This window comes from Schistocerca americana, chromosome 2, assembly GCF_021461395.2.
Source record: "Schistocerca americana isolate TAMUIC-IGC-003095 chromosome 2, iqSchAmer2.1, whole genome shotgun sequence".
In the NCBI taxonomy this organism is placed as follows: Eukaryota; Metazoa; Arthropoda; class Insecta; order Orthoptera; family Acrididae; genus Schistocerca; species Schistocerca americana.
In genome coordinates this window covers 380704542-380727732 of record NC_060120.1, presented here as the reverse complement: position 1 = coordinate 380727732, position 23191 = coordinate 380704542, and the positions used below count along the sequence as shown (strand labels likewise).

Sequence of the window (23191 nt, the reverse complement as noted above, 5' to 3'; positions counted from 1 at the left end):
CTTTCGCCCCTACTCTTCAATCTGTACATCGAGGAAGCAATGATGGAAATAAAAGAAAGGTTCAGGAGTGGAATTAAAATACAAGGTGAAAGGATATCAATGATATGATTCGCTGATGACATTGCTATCCTGAGTGAAAGTGAAGAAGAATTAAATGATCTGCTGAACGGAATGAACAGTCTAATGAGTACACAGTATGGTTTGAGAGTAAATCGGAGAAAGACGAAGGTAATGAGAAGTAGTAGAAATGAGAACAGCGAGAAACTTAACATCAGGATTGATGGTCACGAAGTCAGTAAAGTTAAGGAATTCTGCTACCTAGGCAGTAAAATAACCAATGATGGATGGAGCAAGGAGGACATCAAAAGCAGACTCGCTATGGCAAAAATGGCTTTTCTGGCCAAGAGAAGTCTACTAATATCAAATACCGGCCTTAATTTGAGGAAGAAATTTCTGAGGATGTACGTCTGGAGTACAGCATTGTATGGTAGTGAAACATGGACTGTGGGGAAAACCGGAACTGAAGAGAATCTGAGCATTTGAGATGTGGTGCTATAGACGAATGTTGAAAATTAGGTGGACTGATAAAGTAAGGAATGAGGAGGCTCTACGCAGAATCGGAGAGGAAAGGAATATGTGGAAAACACTGATAAGGAGAAGGGACAGGATGACAGGACATCTGCTAAGACATGAGGGAATGACTTCCATGGTACTAGAGGGAGCTGTAGAGGGCAAAAACTGTAGAAGAAGACAGAGATTGGAATACGTCAAGCAAATAATTGAGGACGTAGGTTGCAAGTGCTACTCTGCTCTGAGATGAAGAGGTTAGCACAGGAAAGGAATTCGTGGCGGGCCGCATCAAACCAGTCAGTAGACTGATGACAAAACAAAAAAACAAAAAAAAAACAAAAAAAATAAATGAAAAATGGAACCCATGGTGTAAGTCACAGCTGTTAAGACAAGGGATATGGATATGGGGATTTGAAATTATGCATCAGTTGCCTAATTAAGTGGACATGCATTACACAATTTGAAATGGAGAGTTATTGTTGTGTGTCCATCACAGCAAACATTTTAACCATCTTAAAAGTTCAAACCATTTATTTTAGATCACTCGCTCGCTCACTCACTCGCTCACTCGCTCACTCGCTCACTCGCTCGCTCACTCGCTCACTCGCTCACTCGCTCGCTCACTCACTCGCTCGCTCACTCACTCGCTCACTCACTCACTCACTCACTCACTCACTCACTCACTCACTCACTCACTCACTCACTCACTCACTCACTCACTCACTCACTCACTCACTCACTCACTCGAGGTGTGCCTGTTTCAATGCAGCTGTTATTGCTAACTGCATTGTTCAAACATACTTCAGTAATTTTCTCTGGAATACTATCTGCTTCAATTTTCATACTCATGAAGAGCATTAGGTTGAAACTATTTTATTGAGTTGTTATTGTGTAATGAATTTCCAGAAATTTTGCAGAGCGAAAAGTGATTTATTTCTGTAATTTGTATTCATTGTAAACTGACACAACTTCCTGTGATGTTCAGTGGGACTTGGTACTTCCTCCTAAAAAGATCACTTTTCTTGTTCCAGAATGCAGCTGAAGTAATAAAATGGATGCCGGTAAGAAACATGAGAAGCCTCCTAACCCACGAGCATCAGCTAATCCACTTTCAGCCTTAACATATTGGTAAGTATTCTAGCCAGCTAGATAAGCCACTTTTACCGTGTACAGCTATAAGGTGCATGAACAAGTCCGTTGTTGTTTTGCACAATTCTGACGCAAACATTTCAAACTGGGAAAAGAAGGCAGCATAATTATATAAAACACAAGACTCAAAAATTTACATGAGAATCATTACTTAACATAGTAACTGCATTGATGTACATATAAAGTGATAGCTGAAAATTTCTGCCAGGGAATAAGGATTTGCTGCATGCAGCAAATAATTGCCTTACCATTAGGTCATCCAAGCATGCCATCTGACCCAATCCAGATCTCTGTGTCACTTAATTTACTCCTGTGTATGGAGCACTTATGTACAAAGGTTCTTTGGTCACAGGAATAAGACATATGGTTGGGTACATATCAGCCTTGATGGGTAACTTTCTTTCTATTCAGCATATAGGTGACAACATTGACACTGAAAATTTGTACTCAAATTTTCAAAATTTTCAGTTGTTGTCAGATGGATATCAAGATACTGTTAATAATTTAAAACACACAATATCAATAGTTACCCAAAGATGTAGACAACTTTCGGAACTAAATAGGTCTACTGTTTTCGACTTCATGCTAATGGCATTATATTATGAATCACTTTCTTTGCAGGTGGATACTTGATACATTCAAGAAAGGCTACAAAAGAGATCTGGAAATAGAAGATTTATTTGTTCCTCTTAAGGAGCACAGATCTGATCTTCTTGGAGATAGGATTGAAAGGTATACAGTGGAATGTGACCCATCATGAACCAAATACTCTCAAATTTATATCAGTAAAAATCTTAATCTTAAAACTTCCAGGATATGGGAGGATGAGCTGAAAAGAGCCAAACAAGCAAATAGATGTCCAAGTTTAACACGTGTGCTTTGTAGATGCTTTGGTCTGAAGATAATGGCTTACGGCTTGGTCCTTGCAGCAACTGAACTATTTTTAAGGTAAAGTATTTGGAAAATCTCTTTAAATAAACAAGATATTAAAAACAATTTTTTTTTTTGGGGGGGGGGGGGGGGGGGAGGAGGAAGGAGAGTTAATACGTTAGTGTGAGAAGCTGATACTGCTTAAGAACGGCACATCAAAAGACATTCTACTGTAGATAGGTTTCTTATAACTACAGACGTGTAAATTCAAGCACAACAAGAAAGTCTTTTTAGCATTTCATAGGATTACTTTACTAGCTTTTATATACTTTCTTTCAATGTATGTTTTATCATCAGATAAATTAGTATGCAATTTTAACCTATAATTTGGTCCCAACATGTTATTCATATTGTGTGTTGTCTCTCTTTCTGTCCGTACTAGATATTAGTAATTAGATCAAATGCCACGCACATCCTCCTACTTTCTCGTACAGAGAGAGCTACAGAAAATTTTCTCACGTAACAGTTTTAGCTATTAAATTTTGCAGAAATTCTCCTGTATGCATTGTGGGACTATCACTTCTGTGAAATTTGGAAGGTAGGAGTAAATCTGTGAGTGAAGGCAGGTCACTAGTCGTGCCTGGAGAACTCAGTTCATAGAAAAATTGATTGCAAAAGTCTGGTTTATTGTTTTCTGTCATGACATAGATAATTACTTCATGCATTGTATGGATTCTATAATGTTTTGTCACCTCTTTTTATTTATTGACAGTCTGAAGATTGTCATTGGCTGATTGTAACTGGTTACTGCATTGGGAAATACTCGTGTGATATTGTCATATATGTAGAACAGAAGATTCTAAAATGTTAACGCCGTGACAGTTATAAAGTTAGCATGTGATTTTTGTGTGTGTGTGTCCATTGAACTAGGTGAGTGTCACTTAAGATACTTTGATGTAAAACCACCACAAGCTGCTAAAAACTTTTATTATGCTGCAAATAGTTTCAACATTTAATTTATATACTTTAAAATTGTAGACATGTGATGTGACATATTTTTTAAAAAATCTGTCCTATGATGGATTTACTGCTGAAACAATAAAAACTTTTAGCAGCTTGTAGTGGTTTTACATCAAAATGTCATTTATAAAATCTGTGCAGCATGATTTGAAGAAATGGCACATTCAGGAAATTTTTCTGCAATGAATATTTTTGGTGGTTCATGGTGTGGGTTCCTGTAGTCATGTCCTAGTTCATGAACCACGGGCAACGTATGAGTGGCCAAGTAAGTGGTCCCGACAGTCGGGGTACCAGTTACTTTGGAATAAGGCTGGGCATCTCGGACATATTCTGAGTCGTGGTCACCTTTGTGCTCATACGGCAAAGACTACCATATCCACTGGTTAGTCCCTCAGCCGTTAGGGGTAAAACCCAATGGGACTCGGGGCAAGTAAGGCTAGCAACCTGCTTCCCTGGTACTTTAAATATGATGCTGGCAACAATCAGAGCAAAATGCCTCGGACCTTTGGAGGTGACGGAGTCCCACCTCTAACTGACAAACCAGGGACTCCTAAGATACGACTTGGCAAACAAATGGTAATGAGATGGGGAGCTATTAATATCAATGGGGGCTACTCTGGGAAGAAGGTAGAGCTGGCAGAGGCTGCAAGTAAGATGGGGCTGGACGTTTTAGCTGTTAGTGACATTCGGGTAATGGGTGAGAAAGAAGAGGAAGTGGGAGAATACAAGGTCTACTTGTCAGGAGTCAAAGCAGGAATAGCACAATGGGGTGTAGGGCTTTACATCAGGAAAGAAATGGAACCCAGCGTAGTTGCAATAAGGTATGTAAACAAACGACTGATGTGGATAGATTTGACAGTGTCTAGCAAGAAAAATTAGGATTGTGTCAGTATATTCGCATTGTGAAGGGACAGATCAAGATAAGATGGATAGTTTTTATGACACGCTCAGTGATGTATTTCTTAGAGTAAAGGACAAGGATAGTGTTCTGCTCATGGGTGATTTTAACGCCAGGATTGGAAATGGAGCAGGAGGGTACGAAAAGGTTATGGGTAAATTTGGAGAGGATATGGAGGCCAACAGGAATGGGAAACAACTCTTGGATTTCTGTGCCAGTATGGGCTTAGTAATCACAAACTCCTTTTTTAAACATAAGAACATTCACTGGTATACTTGGGAAGACAGGGGAACCAGATCTGTCATTGACTGTATAATAACAGATCAGGAATTCAGGATGGCTGTTAGGGACACACGTGTATTCAGGGGATTCTTTGATGACACTGATCATTATTTAATCTGCAGTGAAATTGGGATTGTGAGGCCGAAAGTGCAGGAGGTCAGGTCCATATGTAGGAGGATAAGAGTGGAGAAACTTCAGGATAAGGAAATCAGGCACAAGGACGTAACAGCGATCTCAGAAAAGTACCATTTAGTTGAATGTACTCAATTACAGTCATTGGAAAAGGAATGGACAAGGTACAGGGACACAGTACTAGAAGTGGCTAAAGAATGTTTTGGAACAGTAGTGTGCAAAAGTAGGATGAAGCAAACAGCTTGGTGGAATGACACAGTCAAGGCAGCCTGTAAAAGGAAAAAGAAGGCGTATCAAAAATGGCTACATACTAGAACTCAGGTAGACAGAGAAAGTTATGTTGAAGAAAGAAACGAAGCCAAACAGATAATTGCAGTATCCAAGAAGAAATCTTGGGAAGACTTTGGAAACAGTTGGAGACTTTGGGTCAAGCTGCTGGAAAACCAATCTGGAGTGTAATTAGCAGTCTTCGTAAGGGAGGTAAGAAGGAAATGACAAGTATTTTGGACAGGTCAGGAAAACTGCTGGTGAATCTTATTGATGCCTTGGGCAGATGGAGGAAATATTTTGAAGAGTTGCTCAATGTAAGTGAAAATACGATCAGTAATGTTTCAGATTTCGATGTACAATGGGATAGGAATGATGATGGAAATAGGATCACATTTGAGGAAGTGGAGAAAATGGTCAATAGATTGCAGTGCAATAAAGCAGCTGGGGTGGATGAAATTAAGTCGGAACTCATCAAATACAGTGGAATGTCAGGTCTTAAATGGCTACACAGGATAATTGAAATGGCCTGGGAGTCAGGACAGGTTCCATCAGACTGGGCAAAAGCAGTAATCACACCAATCTTATAAACATGGAAACAGAAAAGATTGTAACAACTACAGAGGTATCTCTTTAATCAGCATTGTGGGTAAAATCTTCTCAGGTATTGTTGAAAGGAAAGTGCGAGTACTAGTTGAGGACCAATTGGATGAAAATCAGTGTGGGTTTAGGCCTGTTAGAGGGTGTCAGGACCAGATATTTAGCTTACGGCAAATAATGGAGAAGTGTTATGAGTGGAACAGGGAATTGTATATATGCTTTATAGATCTAGAAAAGGAATATGACCAGGTTCCTAGGAGGAAGTTATTGCCTGTTCTACGAGATTATGGAATAGGAGGCAAACTTTTGCAAGCAATTAAAGGTCTTTAGATAGATAGTCAGGCAGCAGTTAGGGTTGACGTTAAATTGAGTTCATGGTTCAGAGTAATTTCAGGGGTAAGACAAGGCTGCAACCTGTCTCCACTGTTGTTCGTATTATTTATGGATCATATGTTGAAAACAATAGACTGGCTGGGTGAGATTAAGGTATGTAAACACAAAATAAGCAGTCTTGCCTATGCGGATGACTTAGTTGTGATGGCAGATTCGATTGAAAGTTTGCAAAGTAATATTTCAGAGCTAGATCAGAAATGTAAGGACTATGGTATGAAGATAAGCATCTCCAAAACTAAAGTAATGTCAGTGAGAAAGAAATATAAACGGGTTGAGTGCCAAATAGGAGGAACGAAGTTAGAACAGGTGGACGGTTTCAAGTACTTAGGATGCATATTCTCACAGGATGGCAACATAGTGAAAGAACTGGAAGCGAGGTGTAGCAAAGCTAATGCAGTGACCACTCAGCTATGATCTACTCTCTTCTGCAAGAAGGAAGTCAGTCCCAAGACTAAGTTATCTGGCACCGTTCAATCTTTCGACCAACTTTGTTGTATGGGAGCGAAAGATGGGTGGATTCAGGTTACCTTATCAACAAGGTTAAGGTTACGGATATGAAAGTAGCTAGGATGATTGCAGGTACTAGTAGATGGGAACAATGGCAGCAGGGTGTCCACAATGAGGAAATCAAAGAAAAACTGGGAATGAACTCTAGAGATGTAACAGTCAGGGCGAACAGGCTTAGATGGTGGGGTCATGTTACACGCATGGGAGAAGCAAGGTTACCCAAGAGACTCATGGGTTCAGCAGTAGAGGGTAGGAGGAGTCAAGGCAGACCAAGGAGAAGGTACCTGGATTCGGTTAAGAATGATTTTGAAGTAATAGGTTTAACATCAGAAGAGGGACCAATGTTAGCACTGAATAGGGGATCATGGAGGAATTTTATAAGGGGGCTATGCTCCAGACTGAATGCTGAAAGGCATAATCAGTCTATGATGATGATGATGATGATGATGAAAATATTTTTGGGGAGTATTGAAATTAATCACAGTGTCAGGTCTTGGAGTTAAGTGAAAAATGAGTATGAACACAGCAAACTTCAGTAGATGTATGCATTGTATTTACAGATGGTTAATGGCATCTTACATTCTTAAAAATGTGATTTGGAGAATAAAGTAGGAAACATTACTAATGAGTCAAATGTACTGACTTGTACACAATGTACATAGTGCTAGAAGGGTGTAATTTATAATTCAGTGTGGTTGGTGGTATTGTAGAATGATCTGTAAACTTTCAAATGTTATCTTTCTTTGAGACAAAGTAATTTTATTACTTTGTTTCATCAATAGGAAACATGGCTTTGTGATAATTTCATGGGAATGACATTATTAAACAAACTGCTTGGAGGGCAATTTCTTTGAAACAGAGTTTGATATAGTTTTTCAGTCACCTAGTAATAAAACTGCCTACATGCTTACCCAACATATGACGTTTATTGAATTAACTTCATGTTAAACAGAATGTGCTACATGCTTATAAAACATAATGAGGACACATCAGGAGTGAAAGTAGCCTCAGGCATACCTCACAGAAATGTTCACAATATATTTTAATGATATAGTGAATAACATTTCTAGCTTTGTGAAGCTGTTTGACATTTGCACACGATGCACTTCTATATATCTACGTGGAGCTCATCATTTGAAATTTGTTATGAAATGGAGGGAGACTAATAGATCAGTGATTCATGCAAAGACTACCAGTGGACACTCAACATAAACAAATACTGTAGATTGGCAGAATAGAAAGTGTTATAGCATGAAAAACTAGTGTGATATTCATCAAATGTAGTGAAGATACTAATTATATAAGGGATATTAATGATAAAACTTTCATTCCATTTGAAACTTATATCCATTATTATCTGTATGAGGTGTTGCCCAATACAGATGAATAAAATCTTTTATTTCTTGTGGCATGGCAACAAACAACAAACAACCTCCAGATGTTACTTTTAGGAATTTTTCCACATCTGAAATACATGCTGCATAAGTTCTTGAAGGTTGCTAGCCACCACAAATTATTCTCCTACAACATCCTCTTCACCTCAGAGTAGCACTTGCATCCTAAGTACTCAGTTATTTGCTGAATGTATTCCAGACTCTGCGTTCCCTTACTGCATCATGTCCCTACTTTTTGTCAGTGTTTTCCATACATTCCTTTCCTCACCATTCTGCGGAGAACCTCCTCTTTCTTTACCTTACAAGTCCACCTAATTTTCAACATTCATCTGTAGCACCACCTGCAAAAGCTTCAATTCTCTTCTGTGCTGTCTTTCCCATGGTCCATGTTTCACTACCATACAATGTTGTGCTCCAAATGTACATACTTCGTTTGCTAACAGTAAACTTCTCTTGGCTAGGAATGCCCGTTTTTGCCAGTGCTACTCTGCATTTTATGTCCTTCATGCCCCATCCATCATGGTTTAGGGTAGCAGAATTCTTTAACTATGTCTACATTATGATCACCAGTTTTGATAAGTTTCTCGCTGTTCTCATTTTGTTGCATCTCATTACCTCAGTCTCTTTCCATTTTACTCACAGTCAATATTCTGTGCTCAGGCTATTCATTTGATTCAAAGAATTATGCAGATATTCTTAACTTGCAGTATAGCAAGATCGTCAGTGAATTCTATCATTGGTATCTTTTCAGTCTCAATTTTATTCCTACTCTTGAACATTTCTTTTATTTCTGTTATTGTTTCTTCATGGTATACACTGAACAGTAGAGATGCAAGACTGCATCCCATCTTTAACCCTTTTAATCTGAGCACTTCGTTCTTGGTCATTTAGTTGCATTGTTCCCTCTCGGTTCTTGTACATACTGTGTATTACCTGTCTTTCCCTATAGCTTACTCCTTTTTTTCTCAGAATTTCGAACATCTTGAACAATATTACTTTGTCAAATGTTTTTCTGGCTTTGATAGATCCTGTGTGCAATGTCCTAAGTGCCTCTGTGGGCCTATACCTGTCCTAAAGCCTACTGACCATCTCCTTACAAATCCGAAATTTTCCTTTCCATTTTTTTGTGTATTACTCTCATCAACAGCTTGGATGCATGAGCTGTTAAGCTGATTGTGAGACAGTTCTCACACTTACCAGCCCTTTGTATCTTCCAAATTGTGTGGTTGATATTTTTCCGAAAGGATGATTGTACATCACTTGTCTTGAATATTCTGCACACCAACTTGAACAGTTGATAGGTTGCCACTTGCCCCACTGATTTTAGGAATTATGATGGTATGTCATCTATAGCTTCTACCCAATTGGATCTCAGATCTTCCAGATTCTGTCTCTGATATCTTCCATATCCACTCCAGTTTCTTCTTCTATCAAATTGTGTGACAAATTCTCACCCTCATAGAGGCCTTTCATGTACCTTTTCCACCTATCCATTCTCCCTTTTGTGTTTAATAGTGGATTCCCATTGCACTGTTAGTATTACCAATTTGCTTTCAATTTCACTGAAGGTTGTTTTGACTTTTATATATGCCGAATCAGTCCATCCAATAATTTCTTTTTTTGATATTTTTCACATTTTTCTTGCAGCCATTTAGACTTAGCAAACTTCAAATACACTCCTGGAAATGGAAAAAAGAACACATTGACACCGGTGTGTCAGACCCACCATACTTGCTCTGGACACTGCGAGAGGGCTGTACAAGCAATGATCACACGCACGGCACAGTGGACACACCAGGAACCGCGGTGTTGACCGTCGAATGGCGCTAGCTGCGCAGCATTTGTGCACCGCCGCCGTCGGTGTCAGCCAGTTTGCCGTGGCATACGGAGCTCCATCGCAGTCTTTAACACTGGTAGCATGCCACGACATCGTGGACCTGAACCGTATGTGCAGTTGACGGACTTTGAGCGAGGGCGTATAGTGGGCATGCGGGACGCCGGGTGGACGTACCGCCGAATTGCTCAACACGTGGGGCGTGAGGTCTCCACAGTACATCGATGTTGTCGCCAGTGGTCGGCGGAAGGTGCACGTGCCCGTCGACCTGGGACCGGACCGCAGCGACGCACGGATGCACGCCAAGACCGTAGGATCCTACGCAGTGCCGTAGGGGACCGCACCGCCACTTCCCAGCAAATTAGGGACACTGTTGCTCCTGGGGTATCGGCGAGGACCATTCGCAACCGTCTCCATGAAGCTGGGCTACGGTCCCGCACACCATTAGGCCGTCTTCCGCTCACGCCCCAACATCGTGCAGCCCGCCTCCAGTGGTGTCGCGACAGGCGTGAATGGAGGGACGAATGTAGACGTGTCGTCTTCAGCGATGAGAGTCGCTTCTGCCTTGGTTCCAATGATGGTTGTATGCGTGTTTGCCGCCGTGCAGGTGAGCGCCACAATCAGGACTGCATACGACCGAGGCACACAGGGCCAACACCCGGCATCATGGTGTGGGGAGCGATCTCCTACACTGGCCGTACACCACTCGTGATCGTCGAGGGGACACTGAATAGTGCACGGTACACCCAAACCGTCATCGAACCCATCGTTCCACCATTCCTAGACCGACAAGGGAACTTGCTGTTCCAACAGGACAATGCACGTCCGCATGTATCCCGTGCCACCCACCGTGCTCTAGAAGGTGTAAGTCAACTACCCTGGCCAGCAAGATCTCCGGATCTGTCCCCCATTGAGCATGTTTGGGACTGGATGAAGCGTCGTCTCACGCGGTCTGCACGTCCAGCACGAACGCTGGTCCAACTGAGGCGCCAGGTGGAAATGGCATGGCAAGCCGTTCCACAGGACTACATCCAGCATCTCTACGATCGTCTCCATGGGAGAATAGCAGCCTGCATTGCTGCAAAAGGTGGATATACACTGTACTAGTGCCGACATTGTGCATGCTCTGTTGCCTGTGTCTATGTGCCTGTGGTTCTGTCAGTGTGATCATGTGATGTATCTGACCCCAGGAATGTGTCAATAAAGTTTCCCCTTCCTGGGACAATGAATTCAGGGTGTTCTTATTTCAATTTCCAGGAGTGTTTGTCACATCACTCCTCAGTACTTACATACTCCATTTCCTTCCAAACTGATTCTTCCAGTTGATTTTCTCAAACTTCAGTCTACTCTTCATCACTACTGAATTGTGGTGTAAGTCTATCTGATTCTGGGCACACATTACAATCCACTGTCTGATTTTGAAATCTCTGTTTGACCATAATGTAATCCAGCTGGAGTCTTCCTTTGTCTCCAGATCTTTTCTATGTATATCTCATCCTCTTGTGATTTTTGAATGGAGTATTCCTTATTGCAGAACTCAGTCTATTTTCTCTTCACTCATTCGTACCATCAAACCCATTTTTACTTGTAACCATTTTTTCTATTGTTTTCCCACAACCCTGTTCCAACCCCCCCCCCCCCCCCCCCCCCCCCCCCCCCCCCCACACACACACACACACACGATCATTGGATTTTCTTGTACCTTAACATTTTGGATCACCCCTTCAGTACCCTCGTACACTTTCTCTCTTTACAACTTCTCCTTGACCCTAGACCACTGTTAAATACTACATTGGTGACAAATCGGGGGACTGACCAGGCCAGTGAAGGGTTCTGTACATTCTCAGAGGCGTTTGTGGTGTAAACTATAGTATGGAATCTTGCATTGTTTTAATACAACATTTACTACCCTGATCATGAAGGATATGAAAACCAGGTTTACTTCCTACTAAATACTGGCAAGTATTCAGACTCCTTTCAGCAATTACCAGATCAGTCCTGTTGTATGTTACTGCACCCCACGTTGTGACTCCAGGAATTAGAGAGCTGTAGGTCTCAAGATTCGCTGCTTCCTGTTACCTTTCATCAGATCCTCTGTGGAGACATCTGTGTCAATATGACTAGCCCAGGCAGAAGTTACACTTATTCCTGAACCCTACAAAATGCTACTCAGTCCCAGCTGACTCTGGTTCTACCCTATGCAAGTCTTTAGTGTTTGTGGTTTGGTGCCAGCAGTAGAACAGTACATGGCAACTCTAGATCTCAAATTGGCTTCCAATAATCTGTTATTGACAGTTCATGGTGGTACCCTCTCTATGAGGTCTGCTTGGATTTCAGGTGTTGCCATCTGTCTATAAGGCAGAGTCAGTTGGAGTATCCTCCAATCCTCATGTGGTGAGTTTTATTGGAAGAACTCATGCCTACTCTTCTTGGCCCACTGTTGTCCTGGATCTATCTCATTACCACTCATTTTTCAGTCATTGCACTGCAGCCAACTCTCTCTGTGATCTGTCTGTATAACACTCATGTGTCCCTTATGCTGATAGTTAAACAACTCTCTCAAAGTCTGGAAGATGGCAATAAGCTCCACATGTACATCCTCTGTCCATAGTGTGTTGGATCCGTATTTGAAAAGTTTCAAAAGTTACAGTAACATAACTCACACTCAGTAGACACTGTGTACTCATATCAGTCGTCATCTGTAAAAACAGCTTCTTGCTGTATTGCAAATAAGGTTGCATAAGGGTGACAATTTACTCAGCATATCTCACAGGCATGTAAATTGTATGTTTATTACTGTTTGGCCAAAGTATTCATGGTGTAGCACTTTCCTTTTCCATCAGTGTATACTGTGATGTAGAGCGTTTCATGTTGTATGTAATTGATGTCTCGGGTGATTTTAGGGAGTATATACCCCATTGGCAGGTACCAATCACTGCATGACTCATTGCTCAGGTGGAATATTAGCTTTAATCAAAAAGACACTAAGAGTTACGAGCAGCCTTAAGCAGAAGTCCAACAAAGTTATTTTTGGACAGAAGTCAAGCAAATTGTGCCTTATTGCATTTCAGGCTTATGTGATAAGGACTATACTATCAATGAAAACACCCCATAATGTTTTCATAGACAGGTTGGGGGCATATACTATTGAATTGTCCTTCATGAACTAACAATACTGAAAGAGCAACAGGCTGGATCATCATGTTGTAATAAGGACCTACCTTTGGAGGTATGTTTCTAGTGCAGTGCCAGACACAGTGCCTGCATCATTTGTGAACCACCCTATAAGTCTGTCAATGGATGAAAAGATTGTATATCTTTTGGCTATGCTGTAAATTATGTGTAAAAATCGTTAACCACTTACAAATATATCTTTGCAGGAATTTTAGGTGGAAGAATCACACTAAGTGCATCATAGGGAAGGCAGATTCTTCTAAAAGATGTATCTGAATTATAGAAGGTTGTGCAGGTCACTCCTCTAATTTGACATTTTTTGGTGTGGAGCCATCACCTAGAAACTTTTATGGAATCAGAGAAAATTCTAAGTAAAATCACTGAGTGGGTCAAAGGCTTTTGTCCAGTTACCAATTGAGCAATCTCTGCACCAATAAAACATAGCAAGAGGAAAACCAAAGTTTCAGACTTCACAGTTAAGAAATTGTTCACACAGGAAGATCACAAAAACATACTATTGTTCCACCATTGCACATATACCTGTGTGGACAACACTGTAATAGGCATCTCTGTCATAGAGAAGCAACTGAAAAAGTTAAGAACAAATCAGTCACTAACTCCAGGTGGCATCCCAATTTAGTTTTTTAAAGAGTACTCTATGGCATTGGGTTCTTAAATGCGTTGCATTAATTGTGAATCACCCAGCTCAGTGTCAGAAGGACTTGGAAAAAAGTGTAGGTAACTCCTGTGTATAAAAAGGGTAAAAGAACATACTTGCAAAATTACAGGTCATTATCCTTAACGTAGGTTTGCTGCAGAATTATTGAACATCATCTCAGTTTGAATATAATAATTTCCTCAGGTGTACAATCTTTTGTCCACGAATCGGCATCACTCGTTTGAAACACAGCTTGCCCTTTTCTTACTTGATATTCTGCAAACCATAGATGAAGGCCAACAGGAAGAATCTGTATTCCTAATTTCTGAAAAGTGTGAGACAGTGTCCCACTGGAGACTGTTAATGAAGGTATGAGTGTACGGAGTAAGTTTCCAGAAATGTGATTGGCTTGAAGACTTCTTAAGTAATAGAACTCAGTGTTGACAGTGATCAGTAAACATACACAAGGATATTGTCAGGAGTTCCCCAGGGAAGTGTGATAGGACTGCTATTATTTTTTTTTTCTATTTACATAAATCTGACAGACAGGGCGGTCAGCAGTTTATGGTTATTTGCTGCTGATGCTGTGGTGTGTGGGAAAATGTTGAAGTTGAGTGACTGTGTAGGATACAAGATGACAGACGAAATTTCTAGTCGGTGTGATCAGTGACACCTAAAAGTGTTAGTAATGTGCTGTTGACACAGTCTGATCAATTAAATATATACATGTAACATGGCAAAGATCTATGAAATGAAATGAGCATGTAAGGCATAGGCAGGGAAGGCAAATGGTAAACTTTGGTTCATTGGGAGAATTTTAGGAAGGTGTGAGTTATCCGTAAAGGAGATCATGTTTAGAATGCTAGTACTACTCATTCTTGAGTATTGCTTGAGTGTTTGCGGTTATCACCAGCTGGGATTAAGGGAAGACAGTGAAGCAGTTCAGAGGCGGGCTGCTAGATTTGTCACTGATAGGTTTGATCAGCAAGCAAGTATTATGGAGGTGTTTTGGGAACTCAAATGAGAATTCCTGAAGGGAAGATGATGATTTGCCCAAGGAACACTGTGGAGATGTTGTAGAGAAATGGCATTTGAAGCTGACTGCAGAAAGATTCGACTGCTACCAACACACAGTTCGCGTAAGGACCACGAAGATCAGATACAAGAAATTAGAGCCTATATGAAGGCATACAAACAGCTCTATGTGAGAATGGAAAAGGAAAGGAAATGACTAACAGTGCTGCCAGGTACCATCCTCCATGCACCATACTGTACCCTGTGGAGTTTATATGTAGATACAGGTGGAAGAAATTTCCACAATTCATTGTGAGTTCGATCAGTGTGGAGTGAGATACACAACAAAAGAATTGCAGCCATACTTGTACGGCAAACTGATAATATTTATTTGTAAACACCATCCAGAGATGGAGCAGCAATGGGGGTGTGGGGGGAGAGGGGGATTGATAATTAAGGTACACTACATATGTAATCTGCCATGCTTTTAGAGTACTATAGATACAGGCTCACTGTTTACAAAATTGCATGAAGAGTGCTAAGGAACGATTACAGAAATGATAAATAACAACCCAGAGCTAACAACAGTTATGCTGTATAATTTTGGAAAGAAATACAGCAGTTACTTCTGTTGCAACATAATGTTTAAAGGAGGATTAGTAACAAATATTGTAACAGTGTGCATGTGCGCGTACACACACACACACACACACACACACACACACACACACACACACACACACACACACACACACACACACACACACACACACACACACACACACGTGTGTGTGTGTGTGTGTGTGTGTGTGTGTGTGTGTGTGTGTGTGTAATTTGTGTTAATTTTAGTATCAATTGGTGCTGCGTTTTCAACCTCAATCCTGTTTCCTGTGCAGACTCCAACAACCTGTCTTCCTGGGTTATCTGATAAGATACTTCACTTCACACAGCCAGAAGGAAATTCTGCAGGAAAAGTAAATAGTATTGATGTTTGTTTGGTTTGTACATTGACACTCTTTGAGAGAATTCTAATAAATCAAATCATGTACATGACAATGAAAAGAAGAATGTAGTACTGAGAAATTTTTGAACCTCACAGGTACTAATTTACTCAGATGTAGCCAGTTTAATTGCATGATGGCTGTTTCTAGAGCTTAACTTTAAACCCCTAGTGAAGAATGTAACTAAATTTTATGTTGTTGACCTTTCCTTTTTTTTCCAGAGTACACGTTGGAAATGAAAGTATTATGCTTCAAAAATACCCTTTTGTTATGTTCTCCTTAAGTTTTTGTAACTTGGTTGGATCTGGGCAGCATGAATATTAATGTGTTCAGATTCTTTATGTATGTGTAACCTTATAGTGCGATAGTGAGAAATGTTTTACCTGTATGGGCTGTCTAACTGAAATACAACTGACTTCAGAAGTACAGTGCAGCGAATATTGAAGAAGTAATCTGCTTTGGTCAGCACTTTCCCATTGGTGCATATATATTGAAGCCAATATCATTTTTATATAATTTGATTCATAGTAACTGGCAAAATATTTTTCATTGATAGACTTTTAATACTGCAAGTACATCACTTTTTCCACTTTCCAGCTTCTGGAAATGAATCTCTCTTAATTTTGCAAAACTGAATTACTTAATGTTTTCTCTGGGAAAGTTAGTTGTTCTTATTTCCAAATCTCTTGGTATGAGTCATATTATTGAAATCCAGTGACTCTTTGAGCCAACTTCACAGCGAGGAAAATGTAAGATTTAAAATATTTACATCTTCTTTTCACAGGCTTACACAACCTTTGTTCTTAGGTCGACTGATACGTTTTTTCAATCCTGGAAGTGACATTTCCGAAGAAGAGGCATATGGATATGCAGCTGCTGTTATTTTATGTTCAGCATTCAACATATTTGTTATTCATCCATATATGATGGCTATTCTCCATATGGGCATGAAAATAAGGGTAGCATGCTGTTCACTTATATACAGGAAGGTAAGTAAAATATGAAGTTCCAGATGTTTCTTAATGATTTAGCCTGGTCCGGTTTGAGTACATTTCTCCACACAAGTGACTTTAGATTTGCCACTGCCCCCCCTCCCCTCCCCTCCCCATTTTTCTGTTCCCACTCACCCTTGTCAGTTTTGTTTTCACTGCTAAGTGTGATACACACAGTAGACAGATATTTCACTTGGGTGCTCCTCTCAGCATGCCATTCCAAATAGCCACTACTAAATATGATATGTCCTGCATTGAAATCTTAACCATGGTGTCTCTGATTCCCCTCTCAGCTCACTGCCCCAAGCAGCAGCTTATGTCGCTTGGGGCTTAAACCAACGCTGGATATGGCAGTTAAATTCTCCTTGTGTAAGTATGTATATTTCATTTTATTGTGTTTTTATCTCTTCCTGCTCAAATTTCATATGCAGAGTTATGCTCCTGTTGCTGATGAAAGCACTCGTACCACGCAGGATATAAAAATGAAAAGAACATATTTAATAGGCCTTTTATCGAGTTCAATATCCAGATCGTTAACCACTGAACAGTCTGTAGTAGCCGCCTTTCATTGTAAAGACTTCTTTCAGATTAAACATTGGGCAACAGTTGTCTTGTGGGTACTGCTTTATTATTCTACCGACCCCCGACTCAGATCATATAATAGCTGAACGGTTCAAAGAAACTTGAATCTCATTACAAATAAGTACCCCACTCGTACAGTTATAATTGGTGGAGACTTCAATCTACCCTCGATTTGTTGGCTAAAATAAATGTTCAAAGCTGATGGTAGACAGAAAAAATCTTCTGAAATTGTATTGAATGCTTCCTCTGAGAATTACTTTGAACAATTAGCTTACGAGCCCATGCAAATTGTAAATGGTTGCGAAAACAAGCTTGACTTCTTAGCCATGAATAAGCCTGATCTAATAGAGTGTCATGATTGATACAGGGTTTAGTTAACACAAGGTAATTGTAGTGAGGCTCAAAACCATATCAACCAAAACCACTAAAAATAAACTCAAAATATATCTATTTAAAACAGCAGATAAAAATTCTCTTGATGCCTTCTTAAGAGTGAGTCTCCATTCTTTCCAAGCTAATTATGTAAATGTAGACGAGATATGGCTCAAATTCAAAGATACAGTATCGACAGCAATAGATAGATTCATACTGCATAAGTTAATAAGAGACGGGACTGATCCACCATGGTACACACAACACGTCAGAACACTGTTGCAGAAGCAACGAAAGAAAGCATGCCAAATACAGAAGAACGCGAAATCCCCAGGACTGGCTAAGTGTCGTGGAAGCTCGAAATTTAGTGCGTTCATCAATGCGAGACGCTTTTAATAGCTCAAAATTTAGTGCAGACGTCAAAGCGAGATGCTTTTAATAGTTTCCACAATGAAACAGTGTCTCAAAATATGGTAGAAGACCTGAAGAGATTCTGGTCATATGTAAAGTACACCAGTGGGGGGGGGGGGGGGGGGGGGGGGGGGAAAGGTCAATACTGTCACTGCGTGATAGCGATAGAAATGTTACCGATGATGGTGCCACTAAAGCAGACTTACTAATCATATAAAACCATTCACTTGACGAAAGGTCTGTTCCTAAAGACTGGAAAGTAGCACAGGTCACACAAATATTCAAGAAAGGAAATAGGCGTAACCCATTGAATTGCAGACCCACACCACTGACCTGAATTTGCAATAGGATTTTGGAGCATATACTGTACTCTAACGTTCTGCATCACCTTCAAGAAAATGACTTATTGATACATAACCAACAAGGCTTCAGAAACTATCATTCTTGCGCAACACAGTTAGCTCTTTATTCTCATGAAGTAATGAGTGCTACAGGACAAGGGATCTCAGATCGATACCATGTTTCCAGAAGGCTTTTGAGACCGTTCCTCATAGGCGACTGTTAATCAAATTGTGTGCACTGGAGTATCATCTCAGTTGTGTGATTGGATTCGTGATTTCATCTCAGAGAGGTCACAGGTTGTAGTGATAGACGGTAAATCATCGAGTGGAACAGAAATGATATCTGGTATTCCGCAAGGTAGTGTCATAGGCCCTCTGCTGTTCTTGATTTACATACATAATGTAGGTGATAATTTCAGCAGCCCCCTTAGATTGTTTGCAGAGGGTGCTGTAATTTATCATCTAGTAAAATCGTCAGACGATCAATTCCAATTACAAAATGATCTAGAGAGAATTTCTGTATGGTGCAAAAAGTGGCAATTTTCACTAAACAAAGAAAAGTGTGAGGTCATCCACGTGGGTACTAAAAGAAATCTGATAAATTTTGGGTATGGAAATCACTTCTGGAGACGGGCATTCCTGAAACTGATCTGCGTTTGTTATTACGCCGCAAGGTTTTTCAGCTTTGGGAGATGGAATGGCACAATCTCAGTACGCACAACATACTGCGAGCCATTAAGGGGACCACGAATGTGTGGAAGTCCTCGATGAGGGCGCCTTGCAGGGACTCTGTGGTTCTCTGCAGGCTCTGCAATGGCCATGCATGGGCAACCCACCACTACCTCCTGCATCGTGAAGACCCACCTCAGTGTTGGTGTGGTGCCCAGTTGACAGTGGCCCATATTCTTCTCGTTTGTCCTTCTTTGGCTGCCCTGCAACTTCATCTTCGGATGTCGGACTCGTTATCATTGATTTTAGCAGACAACGCCTCATTGGCTGATTTGGTTTTATGTTTTTCCATGAGGGTGGGTTTTATCATTCAGTCTGAGTTTTGGCACCTGTCCTTTGTCATTCCTCCACCCTAGTGCTTTTAGGGTGAAGGTTTTAATGTGTTGCAGGGTGGCTGGCTTTTCCTTTTTAGTTTCATGGTCGGTCAGCCACTGTAATCTGCTTCCTTGTTTTACTCTCTTGTAACTGTTTCTTGCATCTCTCTGTTATTCCTTTTAGTGTTTGTTGCCTTTCCTTCATTCTTGTGGTCTTTCCTTTTTCTCTGTTTTGTGTTATGTCTAATCTATTTTGTTCTCACACTTGTGGTATTGTTTTATTAGGAACAAGGGACCAAAGACCTCATAGTTTGGTCCCTTTCCCTCTCTTTTAAACCAACTAACCATATCTGTACACGTCCATCCGCTCGATACAATTTGAAACAAGACTCGTCCGACCAGGCAACATGTTTCCAGTCAGTAACAGTCCAATGCCAGTGTTGACCGTCCCAGGCAAGGCATAAAGCTTTGTGTTGTGCAGTCAGCACGGGTACACAAGTGGGCCTTCAGCTCTGGAATGCCATATTGGTTGACAGTCATGGTACTCGCTTGAAATAGCTGTACGGGAAAATCACTTCTTCATTGCTACCTCAGAGATGCTGTGTCCAATCACTAGTGTGCTGATTGCAACACCAGGTTCAAACTCGGATCTTGATAATCTGCCATTGTAGCAGCAGTAATCAATTAGACAACTGCACCAGACACTTGTTGCCTTGTATTCTGCCTGTTTACCTCTATCTGTAACTGAATACACATGCCTATACCAATTTCTTTGGCAAGCATTTTTCTTGACAGCTGCACAGTTTTCTTGTAGAACTCTTTGAACAAATCATGTTCCAGAAGCTAAATTCAGAACTTCATACACAGTCCAGTCACATTAATGTGACCCCTGCCTGTGCTAGATGGCACTGTGCAATAAACATTCATAGACAGCAGATGGCAGAAACTAGCAGTGGAGGTTACATAAAGTGTGTCAGGGTATGCAGAAAACAATGCAGTTGTTGTCGTAATGCAGAAACAGAACCATTTATCTTATGTATAAAAGGGCTTGACCATTGTCTTTCAGGCCAAAGATAGAAGCACATCCAAAATGGCAAAGTTTGTGAACTGACATGTGCCACTGTGGTTAAAGTACACTGTGCATGGCAAAATGGCACATTCCAAACCCGGTGCTGAGGCAACTCTGATGCCCCAGGGGCCATAGATGACGGGGTGATTGACAGCTGCAGAAACCTATATGGATGAATAGATATGCAACTGTTGAGCAACTGACTGGCCAGATCATCCTGGAGGCTCTAAAGTCTCTCCTCAAAGACTGTTAAGTGAACATTACTGCTTTTGTCCACCTGGAGAAAGGCACATTACAGTCAGGGGAATGTTTTCACAGCATTCCCTGATTGATGTCATCATTATGGAAGGCACAATGGGTCAACACAAGTATGCATCCAGCCTCGGTGACCATATTCACCCCTACCTGCCGTCTGATTTTCCTCACCACAATGGCATCTACCAGCAGGAGTGTCACACAGCTTGATGAGTATGCGCATGGTTTGAAGACCACAAAGATGAATTTACCATACTCGTCTGGCCACAAAACTCCCTGTATTAAAACCCAATCAAGACTCTGTGGAACCACCTCACTCAGGCTGTTCACGCCATGGATGCTCAACCTAGAAACTCGGTGTAGCTGGCCATGGCACTGGAGTTAGCATGGCTCCACATCGCTGGCGGTACCTTCTAGAACCTCATTGACTCTATTCCTACATGTCTTGCAGCAGTATTCACAGCAAAATATGCTTATTCAGGCTTCTGACAGGTGGTCACATTAATGTGACTGAACACTGTAATCAGATAGCATCATTTTCTTCCCATTTGCTGTGCCTATTACCTTGAATTCACATAAATTTAGAGAGATTCCATCCAGTTCTCTGAGCAGACGCATCATCTCAGTTAGTCTGAATTTTCTTAGGATTATCCAACAAGAATGATTTGCTGTGGATGACCGTAATATCAACAAACAATTTCAATACTCTTGTCTCGAAAACTATTTTTGTATTCCAAGAATAGTTGCAGTCTTAGGATGCAACAAAATGGTTCAGTGGCTCACACTCATTGTACCTCTTATATCAGTCAATCATTTTCTTAATAGTTTATCATATAGGGTTCTGTCAGACAAAAATGCTGCTAGACAGTCCCAAATTTGTGGAGATATTCTGTAAGATTGTACCTAAGGATATAAGTACTCTGTCTGAGATTAGAGCAGTTATCATCAAACTGTTTTGCTTAAGAGCCAATACTGACATTGTTGGGTGGCAACTAGTCCATATGAGCCCCGACAGACTTAGTAAGGGTGTGATAAATTGGCTGCCAGTCCCAGCAAGTACTGATCCCCAAAAGTCTGAACCATTTGGAATGGTTTGTGTCAACAATTCTCTAGATTGCTGTCCTCCTCAGTGACCTCAAGGTTGTGACACCGTAATGTCCTTAATGAAGGCTTGTTGTATTGTCTGTGTGAGTGGACGGTTAACTGATCGATAACAACTACCGTACTTGCATGATGCAATATGAGACACCATCATAAATGTTACTGAGTGTTTTGAATGTCATTTTTCTTCTACCCATAGTGTTGTATTGCAACAGTCACAGTTTAATCTCGTATTATTTGCTACAAATATGTACTGCATTTGAAGATGAACATACACCAATGTCAATTAAAATTACACGCACCTTAAAATATTAATGTCCCTGTAGTTATTTTTGTTTGTCACTGCGCAGGAAAACTACACTCGTAAGAAACTCTCAAAGTTGGTCGATGGTTTGGATTTCGCCGTTAGTTGCTAGATTCATATTATTATAAATTATGGCAGGAACTGTGGCCACATAAAAGCCAGATTCGGGCCACATGTGTCTTGTTGGTCAGTTTGACAAACACTGGATTGGAGTATGTTCTATGATACTGAGACTGTATGGCTATTATTTTACCCTTTTAATAAACAATTGAGAGATTCCCCTTTCCAGTCATGTAAGGTTATTAACTTTAGTCGAGAGATTCTTTATAAATGTGTGCTAGAAGAGAGTTTATCTCAGTGCATTTTTGAAATAAAATCTAATAAGGATTCAGTCAGTGTCTGGTGTCTCGTTTTCTCCGAGTCTATTAATTGTATATCCATTCTTTGGTAGTAGGATCATATGTTTTTAAATGCCGAATGTAATTTTTTGATTTTCTATTTATTGACTTCAGTTTCAATGTAGGCTAATTTGAGAGATGATGATAAAGGTTTGAATACATTGTCTTCAAATAGAACAAGAAATTCCAAATATAATGTTTTTTTAGAATTCTGTTGTCTAAATTAGGGTGGGCTACATGCGCAGCATTCTTATGGATGCACCAATTACCATTAAGATTCTATAAACTGTAATAGAGACAGTTTGCAACAACTTTTCCAGTTGATATGGGGCAAATAACAGCTGATCTACCACCACCATTTGACCATGGTATATTTAACCTACCAAATTTGGATGGCTATTACTAAATCCACTGGTGCCAGTTATCATTATTCAAATGCATTCAGTCATTCAGTTTGGACCTCACTTGACTTATTGCCATTTCTTTGTGCTGCAAACACTCTACCTCCTGAGTAGTCTCGCATATGTTTGGTGTTCATTCCGTGCATGTTATGAAATAGA

At 40.5% G+C, this 23191-nt stretch overlaps 1 protein-coding gene across 3 annotated transcripts in view; it reads left to right on the top strand.

Moving 5' to 3' along the window:
• The window catches only part of LOC124596597 (probable multidrug resistance-associated protein lethal(2)03659), a 261248-nt gene that overhangs the window by 159338 nt on the left and 78719 nt on the right, over positions 1-23191 (top strand). For 2 of the 3 annotated variants that reach the window (XR_006978324.1, XM_047135793.1), the window contains exons 3-7: positions 1602-1698; positions 2341-2451; positions 2533-2667; positions 15659-15736; positions 16548-16752. Coding sequence is in view for 2 of the 3 variants with exons in the window: in XM_047135793.1 (XP_046991749.1) it covers positions 1622-1698; positions 2341-2451; positions 2533-2667; positions 15659-15736; positions 16548-16752 (606 nt within the window). In the remaining variant the exon portion in view is untranslated. The remainder of the gene's footprint in view (positions 1-1601; positions 1699-2340; positions 2452-2532; positions 2668-15658; positions 15737-16547; positions 16753-23191) is intronic. The other variant, XM_047135794.1, reaches the window with a different exon arrangement.